The sequence below is a fragment of the Poecilia mexicana genome, unplaced genomic scaffold, assembly GCF_051168715.1.
Source record: "Poecilia mexicana isolate PSO_F unplaced genomic scaffold, ASM5116871v1 scaffold_6, whole genome shotgun sequence".
NCBI lineage: Eukaryota > Metazoa > Chordata > Actinopteri > Cyprinodontiformes > Poeciliidae > Poecilia > Poecilia mexicana.
In genome coordinates this window covers 18368126-18387045 of record NW_028263375.1, presented here as the reverse complement: position 1 = coordinate 18387045, position 18920 = coordinate 18368126, and the positions used below count along the sequence as shown (strand labels likewise).

General features: G+C 37.4%; 1 protein-coding gene across 1 annotated transcript in view; it reads right to left on the bottom strand.

Moving 5' to 3' along the window:
- ldlrad3 (low density lipoprotein receptor class A domain containing 3) overlaps positions 1-18920 on the bottom strand; it is a 100750-nt gene that overhangs the window by 50260 nt on the left and 31570 nt on the right. Inside the window, exon 2 of the mRNA XM_088006344.1 lies at positions 11154-11300. Within this exon, the coding sequence (XP_087862470.1) occupies positions 11154-11300 (147 nt within the window). The remainder of the gene's footprint in view (positions 1-11153; positions 11301-18920) is intronic.

The window sequence follows — 18920 nt, the reverse complement described above, 5'->3', positions numbered from 1 at the left end:
AATAATCACTCTGTACATTTTACTGTCTATGCCTTATAAATGCACTGTAAAGCAGAGTAGGCTTTTATAGGAGAAATTACAATATAGAGCTTCCTTCAATTCCAGGGGAAAGCATTCGTAGACCACTGGCATTCTGCAAATCCATCAAGCTTCATGGTAAATGATACAGCAATTCTAGTTTGTATGCCATGCAGCAACAGCATGAAGAAGAAGAATGCTGTCATAATTTACCAGCTTCTGGTAAGAAAAAAAGAAAAAGAAAAGTGGAGCAAAAGAAGGGAAAACCTAAAAAAAGCAGAGTGTAATTTATCAGATCCACGAACCAACGCAATATCCATCATACGCAGAAAATGGCAACACAGTTAAACAGACTCATTTTGGTTGTTCCTATTAAACAATAATTTTCTTAAAAGAAGAAAGACACTTTTTTTCAATGGTTTAAAGATTTCAAAGCAATTACTTTTTCTTAATTTGTGACTTTTGATGTGACAAATTAGCAAGACAAAAGAAAAAAAAAAGACTGGGACAAAGCAAGATAAAAAATGAAAGCATCTAATAAATATTTCATCCTTGTCCCTTCGTATTAATTACAGTCGGTCATTGATCAGAAACGCATTAAGGGAATACAATCCACCAGACATCTCATAAAACCTCTTTGATTTTCAGGCTTTCCCTTATTTTAATGTTTTATATTTTATTTATCTATCATACCTTTGTCTCAGTTTTTTTTTCTCTCTCTTAGTACAAACCAATATTTGCACAGGTTTCAGAATCACAATTTCCAAAGTTAAACTCCCCTTTTCCTTAATAATGAGTTAAAGAGTTTGTATTAATCAACTTTTATTATAAATTAACAGTCGCTTTGCAGCTGTCTATATCGGCACTTAATTAGTAGGGCAAACCAGTTTTTCCTTTTTAGGAAATTATACTTGGTTTGACCATCACTTGCTCATATAAACATGTAGACTGATCAAATCTATACTTGATTGTTCTACACTGAGCAAACATCTTTCCTTTGCCTCCTGCTTATCTGCTTTCTGCAGCACATTCCGGTGGATGTCGAGGTGTTCAAAGGCCAGAAGAGATATAGAAGGATATAAGTTCTGTGTCTGCCCCAGTGTTGTTATCCCAGTGGAACAGAAACCCTCCAAAGAGGCTCCAAGGAGACATCCAATAAATCCATACTACAAACACATTCTGCAAAACACTGCTTTAGATGTAGTCAAAAGAATAAAGAATAGTTTTTATTCTACTTGTAAAAACATTAATATTTTTTATGGTCGTTTGTCACCTATAGTGGCCTTTATTTGATCATGAAGCAAAAGGAAAGTTGGTTGTGAGAGGGGCATGTAACAAAGGTCAACAGGTAGGGACTCAAACCCAAGACTACAGTGCAGAAGACTGAGGTCTCCATACATGGAAAACAAACAAACAAACAACAACAAAAAAAACGCTTGAATCTGTTCTAATCTCACTTCTTGTGGAAATACTGTCATATTCTTGCCTTTGGAGTTGAATGTAGTGTGACACCCCTAATTGGGGATTGTTGAGAAATCAACAATTTTCCAAATAATAACTTCAGTGAGTGTTCCTATTGATTTATCACTCTTGCACTTTGGAAATGCCCACTTAAGATCGGAGCATAGCTTGAGTAGGTTAAGCTCAGTATTCTGGTGGTGAGAGTAAGTATGGTAATGAGCTTGTAAAGGCAGTGTGTTGCTCGAACAAATCAGTTACTACTTCCAATTTCAAACATTTTTTTACTCTCACGTGTCCCACAGCTGACTCATCAGTTGGTAGGTTGAGCTTAAACACGCACCCTCTATCAGCCTTTCATTCTTGGTCCAAAGGATGTGATTTCATTTTTTTCCCAAGGTTTCCTATATCAATCAGTTAACAGAGCACAAAAACAACACTGTCTTTCTTATGAGAACTGCTGCCTGCTGTTATCTTCCAAAGACAGCAGAGTGAAACCAGAAAAAAAGGATAAAAAGAAGAAAAAAAAACAAAACCTCTTGCTGCTGCACGTCAACGCTGACTGATTGCTAGATTTATCCATGAGTGTGTGTCATTTGGCTCACCTGAAAAAACAAATAGCTTTTCAAAAGGCAAATGTCTGAATACAGAAAAAAAAAAAAAATCCCAGCAAGCTAACCAGGTTTCCACGGATTAAGAGACTAAAACACCAATCTTCTCTTTGTGTTAAAATTTCATGTCGTGGCCGCTTTTCTTATCACATGAACACACCCTGCTAATCTTGACAGTCCTTTCCCTTTACATGATGAGACTGCTAAAGGACTGCAGCATGTAAGCTCTTCATTTAAGAAAAAAAAAGAAACACCTCAGCATTCTCGAGCATGTTCTACCCCTGCTGTTAAGCAGAACTTGTTGCTGTTGATAAGCATTTAGAGGCTCTTTTCAAGTCAATATCTCAAAGGAATCCAGTGGAGGTCAGTACACAAGGGAAAAAAAAGTAGCCCAGTTGCTTTGGCTCCAGGCTCAGGCTTGTGTTTTTAATCCTCAAAGTGATAATGTAGAAATAATCTTTAATATGATCAAGGACAATATCAAACAGAGGATTTTACTTAGCTCCTAAATGTTACGTCGATATAATTACATCAATAAACAGGGAAGCGGGAAATCGAAACTCCCAATAATTATAACCCCCACTGTTAAGAAGCAGACACTTTGAAACAAATAACACTGCCTTTGTGTGTTTGTGGGAACGCAGTGGCCCCCACTGAGTGAAATAATTTACAAAAGTACAAAATAATCACATAATTTTCAAAAGAAGATGATATTTAAGTGAACTAAATAACACAAAGCTGGATGATATTTGGATAAACCCACCCATGTCATCAGCTCATATTGTCAACATACCGCAATGCAATACATTTGAATTCCTTTCAGAAACTTAACCCACAGGAGTTATCTCTTGGCAACTGCCCTATACAGTACGTTGTTTTTAAATCTTTATTGTATTTATTTATTTACAGAAATCTAAAAATGTGGCACATATACTCAGGCCTTCTGAATCAGTAATTTTTGCAACAATCACAGTTGCAGGTCTTATGGAATGTGTTTCCATCAACACCACACATGTAGAAAATGACATCTCTGCCTTTTCTCTGTAAAATAAAAGGAGCTCAATCAGACTGGATGGAAGATTTTTGAGAACATGAATTTTCAAGTTTACCTCAAAGAAACTTCATTGATTCTTTTGTTCCATGTTAAGTACTGTCGTAATTTTGGAAGGTGAACTTTCACCCCAGTCTCAAGTCTCTCAGGTTTTCTTCCTGTACTGCCCTGTGTTTAGCATCATCCATCTTCCCATCAGCTCTGGCATACTACTCTACCTCTGCTGGTGAAAAGCATCCCATCAAATGATGATGTTAGTACCACGTTCAAAAGAACAGGTTGATTTGGTTAGGACATTTGATTCACCTGTTTTGCATGTAGGTTAAAAAGAGTTGAATTTGGGTTCATCTGACTGGCTTCCATATTATCTTTGCTGCATACACTGCTTGTAGCAAACTGTAACTAGGATTCCTCACGACTTCCATTCAACAGTGGCATTTTCTTTCCCTGTTCCCTGTTCAGGTTTGTAAAGAGCATGACTAAGAGTCGTCATGATGTGAGTTCGCCATGCCCGAGTTACGAATCTCTGCAGGTCCTTAACAGTAACCATGGGTATGTTGTATGCTCTGAATTTTAATTAGAGAGATCAAAAAAGGGAATTAATATCTTCACATGCCACAGTTCCGTGATTTTTATTTCAAAAAAAGTTTTGAAAAGCATGCCCTTTTCCCCTCCCGCTTCACAGTTATGCACTGGAGTCTTGGTATAGATATATATCCTATTTAAATACACTAAATGTTGTGACATAAATATATTTATTTAAAACCTGAAGGGGTATAAATGTGCTTGCACAACACTGTCTGGAACTGGTGAGACATGAAAGTAATTTCCCTTTATTAAGATCCAGTGTACAAATTTTAAAAATGCCATCTAAATTTGAAACACAGTCATGTCTCCAGCCACTGAACACTGTTTAGCCCTTGCAGGAACTTAGCAGTCAGTGAAAAGCCAATTCTTAATGTCATGGTGTTCTTATCTTTTGTCTCTGAGCACTACTGGTCCCGCTGATGGTCAGAGAAGTAAAAGCTGAACTTTTACAGATGGATGTACATGGTGCGTTCTGAACACATGAATTCTCCCACACAAAGAGGGCATGACCATGGCCTGCAGGTCTGCTTCTTCTGAACAATCACTGCTTTGAAAAGTGCTTCTGTCTTTCTTCCCCTCTCTCTCTATCCAAGACCCATTTTTACAAGGGCCTACGTCTTTGATTCCCCACTTCTTGCTGTATGCATCACGTCCACTCCCACTTTCGGCCCTGCAATGTTTCTGCTGTCTTGCTTGCTCATGCCTTGCTCAGACAAGGGCAAAGAGGCTAATCCTGGCTCTGAGGCCCAGTAAGCTCAGTCAGCTCTCCTCCTTCTCTCTTCTGTCAGCAAACATTTCATCTGACACTCTCCTAGGCCGGTGTTATGGACACCAGGGAGCAGGATAGTACTTTTGACCTCTTTGTGAGGAATTATTCAGGACCATGCCCTCCTAATCTCCGCCTCACGTTCACTTGATCATGCCAACAAATATATTAATGATTCTGTTCCAGCAAAATAATGCAGCTAAATGCTTGTGTTGGTGTTTTCCACTGAAGGTAGTATATTGTGCCAGACTGGCTTTTTTTTATTTTTATTACTACCTCAGTAGTTCAAAGCACTCTGAGTTGAATCTACTCTGTGAGGTGAAAAACTCTGCAGCCTATTAAATGGTCTGAAAGAAGCTCACCTTCAGGCTTACAGCTATCACAACACTTTTGTCATACACAAACTTTGCTTTCTGATTTTCCATCTGAAGAAAGAAGTCATGTCTAAAAAATATGCACACAGTTAAAAAATATATATATTAAATCTGTGAGCTCAGACTGACAACATCTGACGTTGTGCCTGGATAGCATATCCACAAGCAAGAACTCCAACTCCCAGAGCCACAGTTTATTAAACCAATTTATTCATGACTTGTTTTTTTTTTTTTCCCTCTGTTGACAGGAGGTGAGCTCCACAGTACACAATGACGCACAAAGTTATAAAAGAGCTCCAGGTACAGATTCAACCAGTTATGGTCAATTCAAACACACACAAACCCAAACACAAAATGTATTTTTTTTTTTCCATTCTGAGTCACTGAAGCGTCACATGGAGTGAAACACGGCTGATCCCGCTCAAGTGAAGTGCCTTCCAAAAGGATTCATTCCCCCTGAACTGTTGTTATACTTTTTGTCTAGTTGCCACCACAACATTCAGAGAATTAAGATTATACACCACAGGTGACTATTTATGTGAATAAAAATTTGAAAACAATGTCATCCAGTTGCAGTCACTCCCCTCGGTCAACATTTGACAAGATCACCTCTCACTACGATAGCATCTTTTGATGGATTTCGTTCCGTTTCTTTCGGGCAAGTTCTTCTTTGGGAGGGAATGGAGAACACATGTGCATGGCAATTTTCCAATTCTCAATTGGACTGAATTTGTATGCACCTCTTAAGGAAGAGCAGCCTCACAAAAAGGGATTTTGATCTAATCTGACAAAAGCACCTTCTTCCACATGTTGGCCAGCTCCTGCATGACTTGTTGTGAACTTTAAATGAAGCTTTCAATTGTTTGATTTTCTTCCCTCTTCCACAAAAGCAAGACGTGTGTAGCACACAGCTAATAAGTTTCTTGTCAACAGATTCTCAGTGGAGCTGTGAACTCATGTTAGCTGCTTCTCTGATTAATGTTTCCTTGCCCAGCCTGTCAGGTAAGGTGGACCGCCATGTACTGAAGCTGTATCAGATCCTTTCCATTTTCTTACGAAAGATTAAAAGCACCTCCTAAGATGTTTAAAGCTTGGGATATAGTTTCATAAACTGACCCACATAAATTTTTCTCTTTGAACTGCCTGGTGTGTTTCTTGGTCTTCATGTTGCTATTTGTTCACACGTGTTCTCTAACACGCCTCTGATCTCCTTACAGAACCGCTGGATATATACCGGATCCTCCAACTTCATGGTAATCTATGCAACACAATCCTGATAAGATAAATTCAATTATACAGTTATAATGTGACAATATGTGAAAAAGGTTTAATAGGTTTAAATGCTGTTGCAAGGCACTGTTACTGTGAATTAGCAACACGAGGACTATGAAGAGAGAAAAGGTAATCAACTGTGAACGTACCACAAAGTGTACAGATAAGCTTCTGTTTGAAATTTGGCTAAACCTTTGAGAAAAAAAAAAAAAAAAAAAAAAAACGTCCTCAAAGGTTTTATCTTGCTGAGAAACTCTAGTCTTTCTCAGCAGGATACTCATATTGCATCCTTTAACGTTACATGATGATCGCTTCTTCCCAAAGTATGAATTGAAAAACTTAACTTACATGACTCAAGCTGACCTTTTTCCAGGAAGGAACCTGAAGGACACACTAACAAAAGGAGGAGTCCTGGGTCGTGAAATAAGACAAAAGTTTGTCTCGTGTTGGTCAATAAACATTCTTCACTACTTGAGACACATTTCTCGTAGCATGGCCCTTTGGGCTTAGCAGACTGGAACATTTGCGATGAATAATAGATCGAAGGTGGAAAACTCTGTGGAAGTTTTCCACGCTTCACTTAAAAACCTCAGCACAGGCGTTAGCGTCGGCATTCAGGTCAACAAGAAGGCACAGACAAACTTTACATTTGAGGTAAAGCGACCGTTCGTGATAAAAATATATGAAATCCTTCACCGAGTATATCTGCCGAGGTTCCGCTGTGGGATGATCTATCTCGCAGGCCTTATACGGCTTATTAGGCTCATTCATCCCTGTGAGTGAAAGCTTCAAAGCTTATTCAAATTAAATACCAATACTGACAAAACTACCAACGGTGTTATTTTCAAATGTCAAAACCATTTGAAAGTAGTATTTTGCTTAACATGCAAAATGCTTGATTTTAAAACCGACATTTAGTTAATGAGACAGCAAAATGTAATCACATTTGACCTTTGCTTGAGGCACCATAGTATTCCTTGGGTCTGAGACAGCCACATCAGCACAATCTGCTGCCTAATGGGCTTAAAGGGGATCAACTACAGCTGTCTTCTGGTTCAAATGCTTGCGGTAAAATTGGACACTGATTTGGAGAAAACTTTGCATACGAAATATATATGTTCATGCACAAAAAGCACACTCTTGTGTTGCTCTTGTGGTGGACTATGACAGATTCTCCTGGACTTTAGTTCTTGTAAGTTTTTGAAACTCCTTTTTTAAGCAATCCGTTTTTATTCGCTTGCCTCACCTGCTCCTTTGCATCCAGCTCTCTTTACCCTTATATGATGTGAATACGTTGCTAAAACTGCCAAAATGGTTTGCTTCTTTAAACTCTGATCAACCAAGTTAAAAATGCAACATCAAACCACAATCAATATGAGTACATAAGCTGTGCTGCTGGATTGAGATGGATTTTGGCAAGTTTTTTATGGGTGCTCTGAAACATGTTCAACTCTACAGCTCCACAATTGGCTTTTCTTACAAATATGTCATTATTTCAAGGATGTCAACAACTAAGGATTCGTTTATACTGATATGCAATACAATAATGGGTATTGGAAATATTCAGATAGAAGCCCCCATCACATGTTACATAGGGGGAAAAATATATATTTTAATATGTCCAAAGCTTTCCCAACATGAGAATGACTTAAAGTCAGGCCATTTATGTAAAGTATGATCAATGACACTTTAAATCCTGACTGACTATGAAAACATTATGTTGGAACTAGTTTCATTCACTTATTCGATTGCAAATTATTGAGTCACAGTAAAATATACTTTTCAAAAACAAGCTTCAAAGCAAGTCTAGTCAAGTTAATTTTTTTTTGTTTATTTATTTGCATGTTTTTAATTAAAAATGTCCCGTAAAACATTCTAACTTTTATGTAATCACCATCCGTATGGCTCTGGCAACACCTCTGAGCCACATTTCAGATTATAACACTGTGTCTCAGAATAATTTGTTAACAATGAACCGCATGGTAGTGGCTCAGGGAGGAGGGAAAAATGGCAAGATTTCATCTGATCTGCAGAGATCATTTTGAGTCAAGCTGCTATCAAGACCCAAGGGCCTTTTTGATGAGGAGTCAGAACTCAAAAATGATTTCCAAGTCCAAATATTATATCCTGCCAAGACCTGAATACCCTATAACTACAGCTATGATGGTAGTAAGGCAGAAAAACCTATAATGAGAACAATCTGTCCAGTTAGCCCTGCCATCCCTGTACTTGACGTACAGCCTATTCTGCAAACATCAATACAACCGACACCACGGGGAAGGACTGAGTCCCTGCAGCCAGAAAAAGACATTTTGTTCAGGCAAATGATTTCTTTAGTTCTGTGCATCACTTTATATTTGCATGTTTCCCACAACTCAGTGTCCTTGCATGACATGTAGCTATAGAACACGTATTAAAGTACAAATGTGTCTTATGAGTGGTAAACAGACAGAAACCAATCAAATGGAAAACATTCAATCAGGAAGACAATCAATGTTTGCTTTAGCTTTGCCATCCATGCGTGTAGGCATCATAGTTCCAGAACCAACGGAGTCAAACTAAAACACGTAAAGTGGGACCCTTCAGATCTCAGGCCCTCACTTTATCTAAAGCTCATATTTTTATTTATCTAAGTTGTATTCCTTGGGGGTAAAAGTCTGACAGAGGAGATGAAACGGCTTTAGATGCTACATCAGAAGCTAATAAAGCTTCCTTATCCAATGCAGTGTTTACTAACGCAAACTGATAACTGGAAACCTTACTGCCGACTGCCGATCCTCATTGATTAACGTTGAGTCTTGTTACATCATGTAACATTGAGCCATCGTAAATATGATGCGAACCTGAAATTCCATTTAAATTAAATTTCTTACTGTTTCAAAAAACTTGGTGAAATTCTGCAGAGTAAATGTATGAGTAATTGCACAATTTTTTTATGTGTTGCAGATATTAATAAAGATAGATACAATGGGATACAATAACTAAGGTGATTTAAAAAAAATATTAATATATGTTGTAACAAAGTGAAAGCAAACTGTCATTTCTGACAGCAACCTGTCATGCCTCTCTGTTGAATAAATACTGAAACATGAGTTTTTGTGTGTGTGTTTCATCTTAGCAGGGGACAGATAATTATGATTCTGCTTGCAGAGCAAAGTACTGAAGCCCTAAGGTTTCCAGGCATTGTGTCCTCCTTACCTTTCTTGACACAACTACTGCTGAAGCTATCATAATAAGTCCTTCCTGCACCTTTTCTCCTTCCTTTACTTTTCCCTTTCCCATTCTTCCATTTATCTGTCTGTCTGTGTCTGCAGAGACCCTGTTGGAGCAAGAGCATTTTCATGAGGCAGCCGGCTGACAACTAGCCATCTATTTAGGGATAATAGGGCCTACTTACGCCAGAAGAGATAATGCAGTTGTCTACAACAAGTGCAAATAGTCCCCTGACAGCAGAGGCAGGCCGAGTGTGATGGCTGAAGATCTTTTGGCATAGGCGCTTCGCAAAATATCAGCAAAAAAAAAAAAAACTAGCTTGCTTTTATTCTTAATAAAAACATCTTCAGGTAAACTGAGTCAGACATAGGAGAAACTTAAGATTTGAACCCGCACCAGATGGGCAAGTTTTATTTTTTACAATGTTAAAGTCAGAAGTACAGGTAAATTGGGTGGGGGGTTAGTTGATAAAAATATTTTATTAGCTAATTACCAAAATTAAACAATTTTCACCTATTTTTGCTCTTACCACTTACTAGCCATGAGGGAACAATACAATATCTTGTCATTACTAAGCTACAGAAAGACTAAAAAAAAAAAACATGAAAATATTGTTATGAACCATTAATATTGAAGGGTCTGCTAGTCTATTTAGAAAATCAATCAATCCATCAAATATAAACTATAAACTCCCAAATAATTTTGTCTTTGTTTTAATGATTTCTGTAAAGCTGCTTAAAAGCGACTTCTCTCTTACACTCGTTGTGCGATGTTCCTGTTGGTTATCAATAATTAATGACTACCCAAGGCTGGAAGGCAAAACATGCTGGGGTCACAGCTCTAAAAGCGAGATGAAAATCTGCAATCTGTACAAAAAAAGTCACAGCAGACTTAAATGACTGATGACACAAAGCCGTGCGCATGTTTCCTCGTACTGATGCGCTATGGGACACTGTCAAGAGTTGTCTTCCTGTTCCCTAAACTGCCCACAAGACAACTAAGGGAGAAAAGACAGCTAGACGGGGGAGAGAACAGAATATGAAGAGAAGTGACAGAAGAGAGGATGAGCCATTTGTAATTTTGTTTTTCTTACCAAACAGATTTAGTCAGGTAAAAAGAGTAAAACTCCTTTAAGAAGTGGTCTTAATGTTTTCAATAGAACAGCTTCTACAAAGAAAATTAGAAATCAAAACCATCAAATAAGATAAATTAGGAGGATGCTGATACACAGAGAAATAAATGAACAGGGTGAGAGGGATTTCAGTTCGTCTTCGAAACTCAAAGTCGATCTTCATCAGCAATCCCATCTTTGCGTGGAGCTCAAAGTACGTTGGGAGGGAGAAAAAAGGAGGAGCAGTGAACCAGAGGGATGAGAGCCAGCTAAATGCAAAGATCAAAAAATGAGCCAAACAGTTGCCTTAGAGTAAAATGATGTGTTCCTATTTCCACATACAGAAGTAATTGGTCTTGTCTTTGATGGTATTATGTTTTGCCATGGTACTAAAGTGAGGCTAAAGGGATGGAGGAAAAGGGAGTAGGATGCTTGCAGTGGGGGAGGGAAATGTGAGCGCTGAGGAGGGAAGTTAATTTATGTCGGCAGAGAATTAGGTTCTACTGGCCCTTGTGGCTCTGTGGACCGGGTAGGAAGAGCAATGAAGACTGCAACGCTTTGTGCTGAGGAAGGTCCAAGGGTTGAAAGACCACTACACGGCTCTAAGTAGGCAATCTGGCATTAGCACTTTAAGACACAGCTGGAAAGCTCTACAACAGTTCTTGACAATGGGGTTTAAGCTTGAACTTACGACAGCCTCTCTCGTCGCTCCCGTCAATGCAGTTGGGCACTTTGTTACACTGCCAGTCACTTGGGACGCACATTCCATCTCCACACATGAAGTTCCCAGGACTGTTACACTCAGTGGTGAAGTTATTCCCAGGAAGTTTTTGGCTCTCTGATTTGGGGGAGAAATAAAACAAAAAAAAAAACAAAAAAGAGAGAGAGTATTTTACAATTTCATCACTCCATAAATAAATCAATTAAGGATGCATCAGCAGCACTGTGAAAACGCATAAACTTTATGATCCGACTCCCTTGAAGGCATAAACGTATTAAATGGAAAGCTTTTGTTTAAAAAGCAGAAGGGAAAGAAAATGCCAGAAAAATGAATACTTAAACTGAGAAGGTCTTTCAGGAATAACAATACGGTTGGCAAAACTATTCCTTTAGAGTGAGGCAATATCTTAACGGAAAAGAGATAATAACCCAAACACTGGTAAACACATACACAGAGCACGTAGATGCACTGATTCCCATACATACCAGAAATAGACACTTTCACACAAAGAATGCACGCTAATCGAGGTTGGGCCCGATCTAGTTGACGCAGTGCAGCTGCAGCATAATAGGCTGGAATGTGAAACATGACCTTTTGGCTGAGGGTTGACACTGTGCGGCGAGCGGTTTCACTCGTAAACAAAGCTATGTGACAGTAATGAGGAGTTCCGGACAGAACGGAGAGCTCTTATCCTGCAGCGTCAAACTACAGTATGGCCCACTGAAGGGCCACTTCATGTAGATTCAGAATGAGATGCAAAAGGTGAACCTGCCGTTAAAAGTCCTGATCACTTTTCAGGTTCAAGGTGGTGTAAGTGATCAGAACAAAGTTGAACTTTCTACAGCAACTGCAATTTGGTGTCAGGGCAAGAGATGAATAAATGAAAAAAAAAAGTGCAAAATTTGACACTTTTCTGATTAGTTAACCTCAAAACTGTATTTAGTAGCTTCATTATTGTGTGTTAAAAATATTTAGCAGGGTTTAATAATTTAATATTTTAGAACAATAAAAAAAATAATAAAGCAAAAACATTAATTGCCAGCATTGCAAAAATATTAATTATCTATAAACATGAGTGCTATGCTAGTGTGTTTGAATGGTTTCGTGTCTTGAACAGGAGATATGAAAATGGATAGCTTGATTTTCTGTTAGCCTAGTTATACTACATGACAGAAGAAGCATTTTTATTTTGATTAAACTTGCAAAAAGGAAAAGACAGCTGGAAATACCACAAATTTTAGCATACAATGTACATATACAATTTTTTTCCAGTGAATGTTGGAAATTTCACAATCAAGCCAAGCCTAGTTGTAGGTGAAATCTTCACAAAAAACACATGTGACAAACACATTCACTTAGCACAAAGGGATTTTTTTTTTTTGTTTTCTTCTACATTTAATGTTTCAATGACACAATAACAGCGATGTAGGTTTGATAACAAAATTGGTCACACTCAATATACAAGTGAACACTGAGATTGTGTTCAGAGTTTTCACTGACATTACACATAACTGATATTAGCTCAGTCCAAACAGACAGGCGGAGTAACTGATGGGAGAACAATCTTATTTTTACATCAGTTCCAGCTCTGCTGCTTGCTACTTTTGCAGATACCAGGAACTACTTACAGCTCCTCACTTAAATGGCACCACGTTTCTGATAATCTGTTGAGATGATGTAAAGTTCTGTTTTGGCTTTTGCAATTTAGAAATGGGATTTCAATCTGAAAATTGACAAAAAAAAATTACTAATTTGAAAATAGTGTTATGATTTCTATTATGTCTACCTTTACTCTGATTCCAGATTTACAATATTAAAAAAAAATGCAATTGCTGCTTTCATAAAATGTGTTACTATGGGTGTTATTGCTCTGTGGCAGTTTAATCTGTCATGCTTGTTTTGAGATAACAAAATTGCATCAGTCACAAGAAATGTTCCAGACTATTTCATGTAAACAACACCTTACTTGTGACGAGGGTGGTTGGAAAAAAAATGTTATCATGTACGAATCCAGACTTCTGTCAGTTCACGAGTAAATTCGTGGCTGTCAATAAAATATTTCCTGCTGACACGCAAAGTCAAGAAATAGCTTAAAAGGTGACTTGAAAACATATTTTCATTTCTGAATGTAAACACAATAAAGGAAAAGGTGTCATTTTTTAAGACCCTCTGTGTTTAAATATATTATTTAGTAAGATGTTTAGATTTGAGAATTGCAGTGCATTGCACCGATCCAGCTATAAAGGATACAGCTTTCCCATCTCTATCTACACATTTTTACAACTTTACAAATGGTGTTATTTATTTATTTATTTATTTATTTCAGATATAAATTAAGAAATGAAGCTTACCATTTAACCCTTTAATCTCAATGCGCAGTATCACTACAAAAACTAACAACAGTGAAGGAAGCCTTCCTAGTAGAAAAAAGAATATAAAAGCTCCGTTAAGTTTAGGGGCACAATACATCAGCTACAATAAGCGCCCTCACCACATTAAAATTATTATGGTGGCAGCCTTTTGAGTGCTGTGTCAGGGTGACAGACGAGATATGAATGTTTTGTAAGCACTGTGAGTGGCCAGCAGCAGGTCTGCACTGGGAGAGGAGCACGACTGCAAAATAAACATCGCTCAAATTAAAGGTCACCTTACAGAGAAGCAAATTTAGGTAGTTATTTACAAGAAGCAAAAGATTACACATTCCCATTTGGGAAGTAATTGACAAAAACGGCCAAATTTCAGCTTATAATTCCAACTAGAAATCCCACGATCTCTGCTGTCTTTTTCATGTTTTGGTTTTATTTGCTCAGCTTCACCAGAAAAAGGATTTACACAATATGACAGCGCTGTAAAATACTTGTAGGGCAAGTGCACCTGCCTAACACGTTACTAATATTTGGTGGGAATTAAAACAATCAATGTCCGTTAGATGTGGAACGTCATCTTGTAATTTTAAAAACTGAGCTGAATATTTCTTGCCAAAGTGAAATTCTAAATCCCAAATTTGTTTTAGTCTAAGTTGTTGTGCCAGGATATCATGGCAAATATTTTAAGCTTGATAATCTGTATGTTTGAGACTCTCATGTTAAAGCAGCACAGGAAGTAGTTCTTGAGTTGGTTGATAGTCAACAGAGCAGACAAACAAAAGCTGCATGCTATGTTGGCTGACATACGATTCTGCATAAGCATGGATGACGTCCTGATCATTTGTAAATTATTTTAGTGGCAGCTTCTGAGTGCTTGGTGGGCAAAACCCTGATTTTCCCCAGGTCTTACCACAATTCTAATTCATTATTAGGTCAAACAAAATCAATAGTTATTTACAAAATAAAGTCGAAACATGTTACTCTGTTTCAAAAGACAGTTTACCAAAAATGTGCACAGAGTTAAGATCACTTGTTCTGTTCTTGATTTCTTTGAATATATTAATGATGGTGCTGCTAGCCTACACCAACAATAAAACTGACGAACGTACCCAGGTAAACAAGCTTATGCAAAAATACATCTGATTAAGGCCTCTCAGTGTTGACAGCACTGCAGGGAAAACCACGCCAAAAATGTCCAGTCAGAAGAACGCAGAACAAATGTAAGAGAGACCCATGCAAAAATAACTTCAAAGGACTGCTGCAGGGAGGCAGCGGGTTAATTGGAAAGTTGCTTTCTGGGCATGGTGGAATGGCAAAGGGACTGTGTGTGGCCAAAAAGTGCAGAGGAGAAAGAAGGCCTGACAGACAGCTCATCTGTTCCAACGTGTCTTTGATAATGCCAACAGAAAATCTTTTGTAGGCAGGTTGGGAGCCCTATTTTCTGGCGAGCTGCGCGCATCTCATTCCAAACCTTACATTGTTGAAGTGGTACAGCAACAAGCCTGAAAATGCTTCTGTTGTTTACCACTGGGGTAACGAGAAGTTTTAACTCATTAGGAAAGTAAGTGTATCAAGCTCATTACATATAACTTCAAAACAGAAATAATGTTCTTTGCAACACTCCCATCTGACAGTTCTAATGGCTGTATCCATGCCCACTCTGTAAAATAACCAATCTGTATACCTTATTATGTTGTGGGTAGCTAGAAGCATTGTGAACAGCAGCAAAACTTTACTGTTGTGTAAAACCGTGGTCACAGGGAGATGTATGAGGGAGAAGAGAAGGAGATAAGGCACGGATGCTTCTGGACAGCTGTGTAACTTGCTGAAGGAAGTGTGGACCAATTACTCAGAGTAAATATTGACTATACTATCTTAGCCTCTCCACATAGTCAGACCTCTTTCTATCTCTGCGCGTCTTCTCAGGTTACATTTAGACTGTTAAATCATAGGTGCTAGAGACGCAGGCTAGATACTTTTTTTAATTAGCATTTAAATTTCTTCTTGTTTTAAATAAAGCCTGGGCGAATCACTAAGGGGACATTTCTTCCCTCCTAATTTTTCAGTCCAGCTCTTGTTGCTGGTGATCTTTCAGAGCACACATTAATTCTAATTTAAAAGGGAAAAAGGACTTTCAGCATAAACTCAGGTCTAATTTCCCAGTGGTTTTGAAAAAAACTCCAACTGATTATTAAATTACCTGCTGCATATATTTTGCTGAAATTTCAGCAGATAAGGTGGAACAATTGGTACACGTTGGGTGACAAATGGTATGCAATATTAGGTCCACTGCTGGATTCTGAAATTATAGAATTAGTTCATGCAGGATCTTTTTTTTTTTCAGCTAATGCTTGAATATTGCTACAGTAATCTTAAGAAGAGCCATGGCTCTTTCCACACCATTCCAATATTCTGGCTCACGATTGTCTTTTTAAAGTATTGAGAAGACAAATAAAAGATAAAAATCACAAATGCGCCAAAGAGATTTTTTTCTGGCCAATTAGAATTTTAGTAGCTAATGCAAAACAACAGCAACAACAAAAAATAATAATAATTGGCCAATTGATGCCAACTGCTGATGACGTAAATAATTAAATGATTAATCATTAACTGTAACAGTTTGATCATAACATCTGATTTAATTTGTATTTAGAATTATTTAATGCAAAACCATGTGCTTTTTTTGTGCATTTTCTTTTATTAACTAACTGCCAATGAATACAATTATAATATTTTGAGTGCCCTAAAATGGTAGATTAGCGAAAATAATAAAAAAATGTCTTCCCTTCACTTAAACATTCCCTAATTACGAAAAGTTTTAGACCATAAATATTTAACATGATCTAATTGTTTTAAATAAAAAAAAGAAAAGCAAACTATTTTAATACTGCTGTCAAAATAAAGTAATATGATTGTTAACTATAGTAATTATACATAACTTAATAGAATGAGTGCTGTTTTTCTCTTTCAAGAGAAACATAAGTATAACCTGAAAGTCATACATATAGTTAGTGCCCTGAAGTTGCACAATTTATAAGTTTTTTCTTTAAATGTTTAAAGGGAAGCCATTTAGAGAAAAACATTCTCTTTGGCACCTATGTTTTGAAATTTGTACTCAGTTTTCAGTTTCCACTAAACACTCTGGATGAAGGGAAATGAACTCATTGCTCTATTCAACTTACTCACAAATGTTTGTTTAAAATGAAAAATGAAAATATATGTCCTAATTAAGTTTAAAAAAAAAAAAAAAAAAACAACTGCATGTTATACGATTGAATGTTGGAATGATCTTAGAAAAATCTATCCAACTAGATTACAAATAATTTAGAGTAATGAAATTGATGAAATTGATTTATTTTTATTTTTTTTTCCTATTTTGTGAATATAAAAATAACATAATGTATTGTACATGTTAAGTTTCCAGGAGGTAAGATTCTTTACAGCACATGATGCTTCTCGACATGGCAGCCTGGAGACCTCAGTGCTCTCTAGGCATTTCTCAGAATATGCAAAAATACGACCAGCCACCCACACACATGGGACTGTGTTACAAATCCTATGAATATTTTTACACTACATGTCAGTTAGTTGCTGGACAGCCTATTTGGTCATACAATCTAAACACTGTAACTCTTGACACCAGCTACAGAAAATATGGCAAACTTTAAAGGATACGGATGGCCTAGCGTCTCCTTAAAATATCCCTTCAGTCCTGTTTGGCCGACTCTATTAGAAGTAAATGTCGCTACAAAACTCAACATGGAGATAAAGCCAAGCACTTTACTGTTGGAGGAAAATATATCTGTTGAAATCGGGGACAGTTAGAGAGATAAAGCCATCTTGATCAGCCCTGGTTAAAGACCAACTAGTTATGACTCAAAACTCAGAATTTTTGTCAAACAGTAAAAACACAAAACTTAAGCCCAACATCACTCTTCAGTGTGGAAGCTATTATGAAGGGAAGAAGATAATAGTATTAGTAAGGTGTTGAGAAATAGACTCAGAAGAACCAGAGGGATGTCAGAATTTATTTCAAAAAGTATCTTCAACAAAATGTAGAGGCGTATATGTAGTTTGTGAGAAGGAGGCTGCATAAGACGGAGAGAGAACAAGACTTCCTATACAGAAAAGGTGATCTTATTCTATGCTTTGGAGCTTTCAACCTCAGTTTGTCAGGGAAAACAATAGATTTAAAAATGCTGCCGATCTGTTTGACATTTCAGAGTGAAGTTCGTTCTCTAGAAAAAATGCACAAACGCTGCAATGTTAGTAATGACAGCCATTTTAACTGGTGTTAAAAGCTAAATACAACTTAAATTGTGAACGCCTTAATCATTTTCTGTTTGTTATAAAGTAACAGAAAAATCTGGCTTTTACCCACTGTGACATTTCCTCTGCCCCAAATTTTGAAGTCTGTTCTTATATATGTATATCTGTATATAAAAATATCAGCTGGTATCAATCAATATTAGCAGGCAAAAGCTTCACAAAAAGTTTTGAGAGATTGGAAATGGACCACAAAAGAGTAATCAGTACATCTGTATTGTGATGCTCAAACAATCTGTCTATGGTGTTTGATTCTTTAAACGGCGTCACCGTGCAAGAAAAAGATGGTGAAAAAGAATCATAAGTGAATGAATAGAAACCAAGAAAAAAGAAAAACTGGACATGGGCATGCTAAGCAATTAAGCAAGAAAATGGCTGAGAAGTAGGCTAATAAAAATGAAGGGCCCCATTTTCCATCCCTGGATCCCAAGCAATAGCTGCCTTATATGCGACTCTCATACCGTGTGCTCTGCAGAAGAAAGGTCAGTGATATAAATCTAAATCTGAAAAGACTGTTGACTGGGCTGTTACGGCTTTCACCCCCTGTTTCTCTGAAGGCCTGGACATCTGACCCGCATTGATTAGCCTCGGATAAAGGTTCTAATTCAGACTGAAACAGCGCCAGAGAATTGATTGGGCTGGCGTTGTTCAGTTTGCAAGACGGAGTGAAAATGAAAGTAATAACAAGGGAAGGAATGCAATAAAAGAAAACAAAAAATAAAAAAATCAACCAGTTCTGTCCTAAAATATAAATGTCATCTTCTCATCTGTGGACCATGAACATAAGCATCTCCAGTAATGCACCAGTCTGTATCAGAAATATCTCAACCGAATCAGGTGGATATGTGTGCACATGAAAAAGCATGCTGAATTAAATTCCAGCCTGATGATATCAATTCACACATGGGCAGCAAGGTCTGCTACCATGGAGGATAGAGAAGGGCTGAATCAATACAGCACAGCCCTGAATAAAAACTAGCACTTTCAGGTTCACGGATAAAAGAAGTATTTTTCAATTACACATGACTTTTAATGGGTTGGCTAT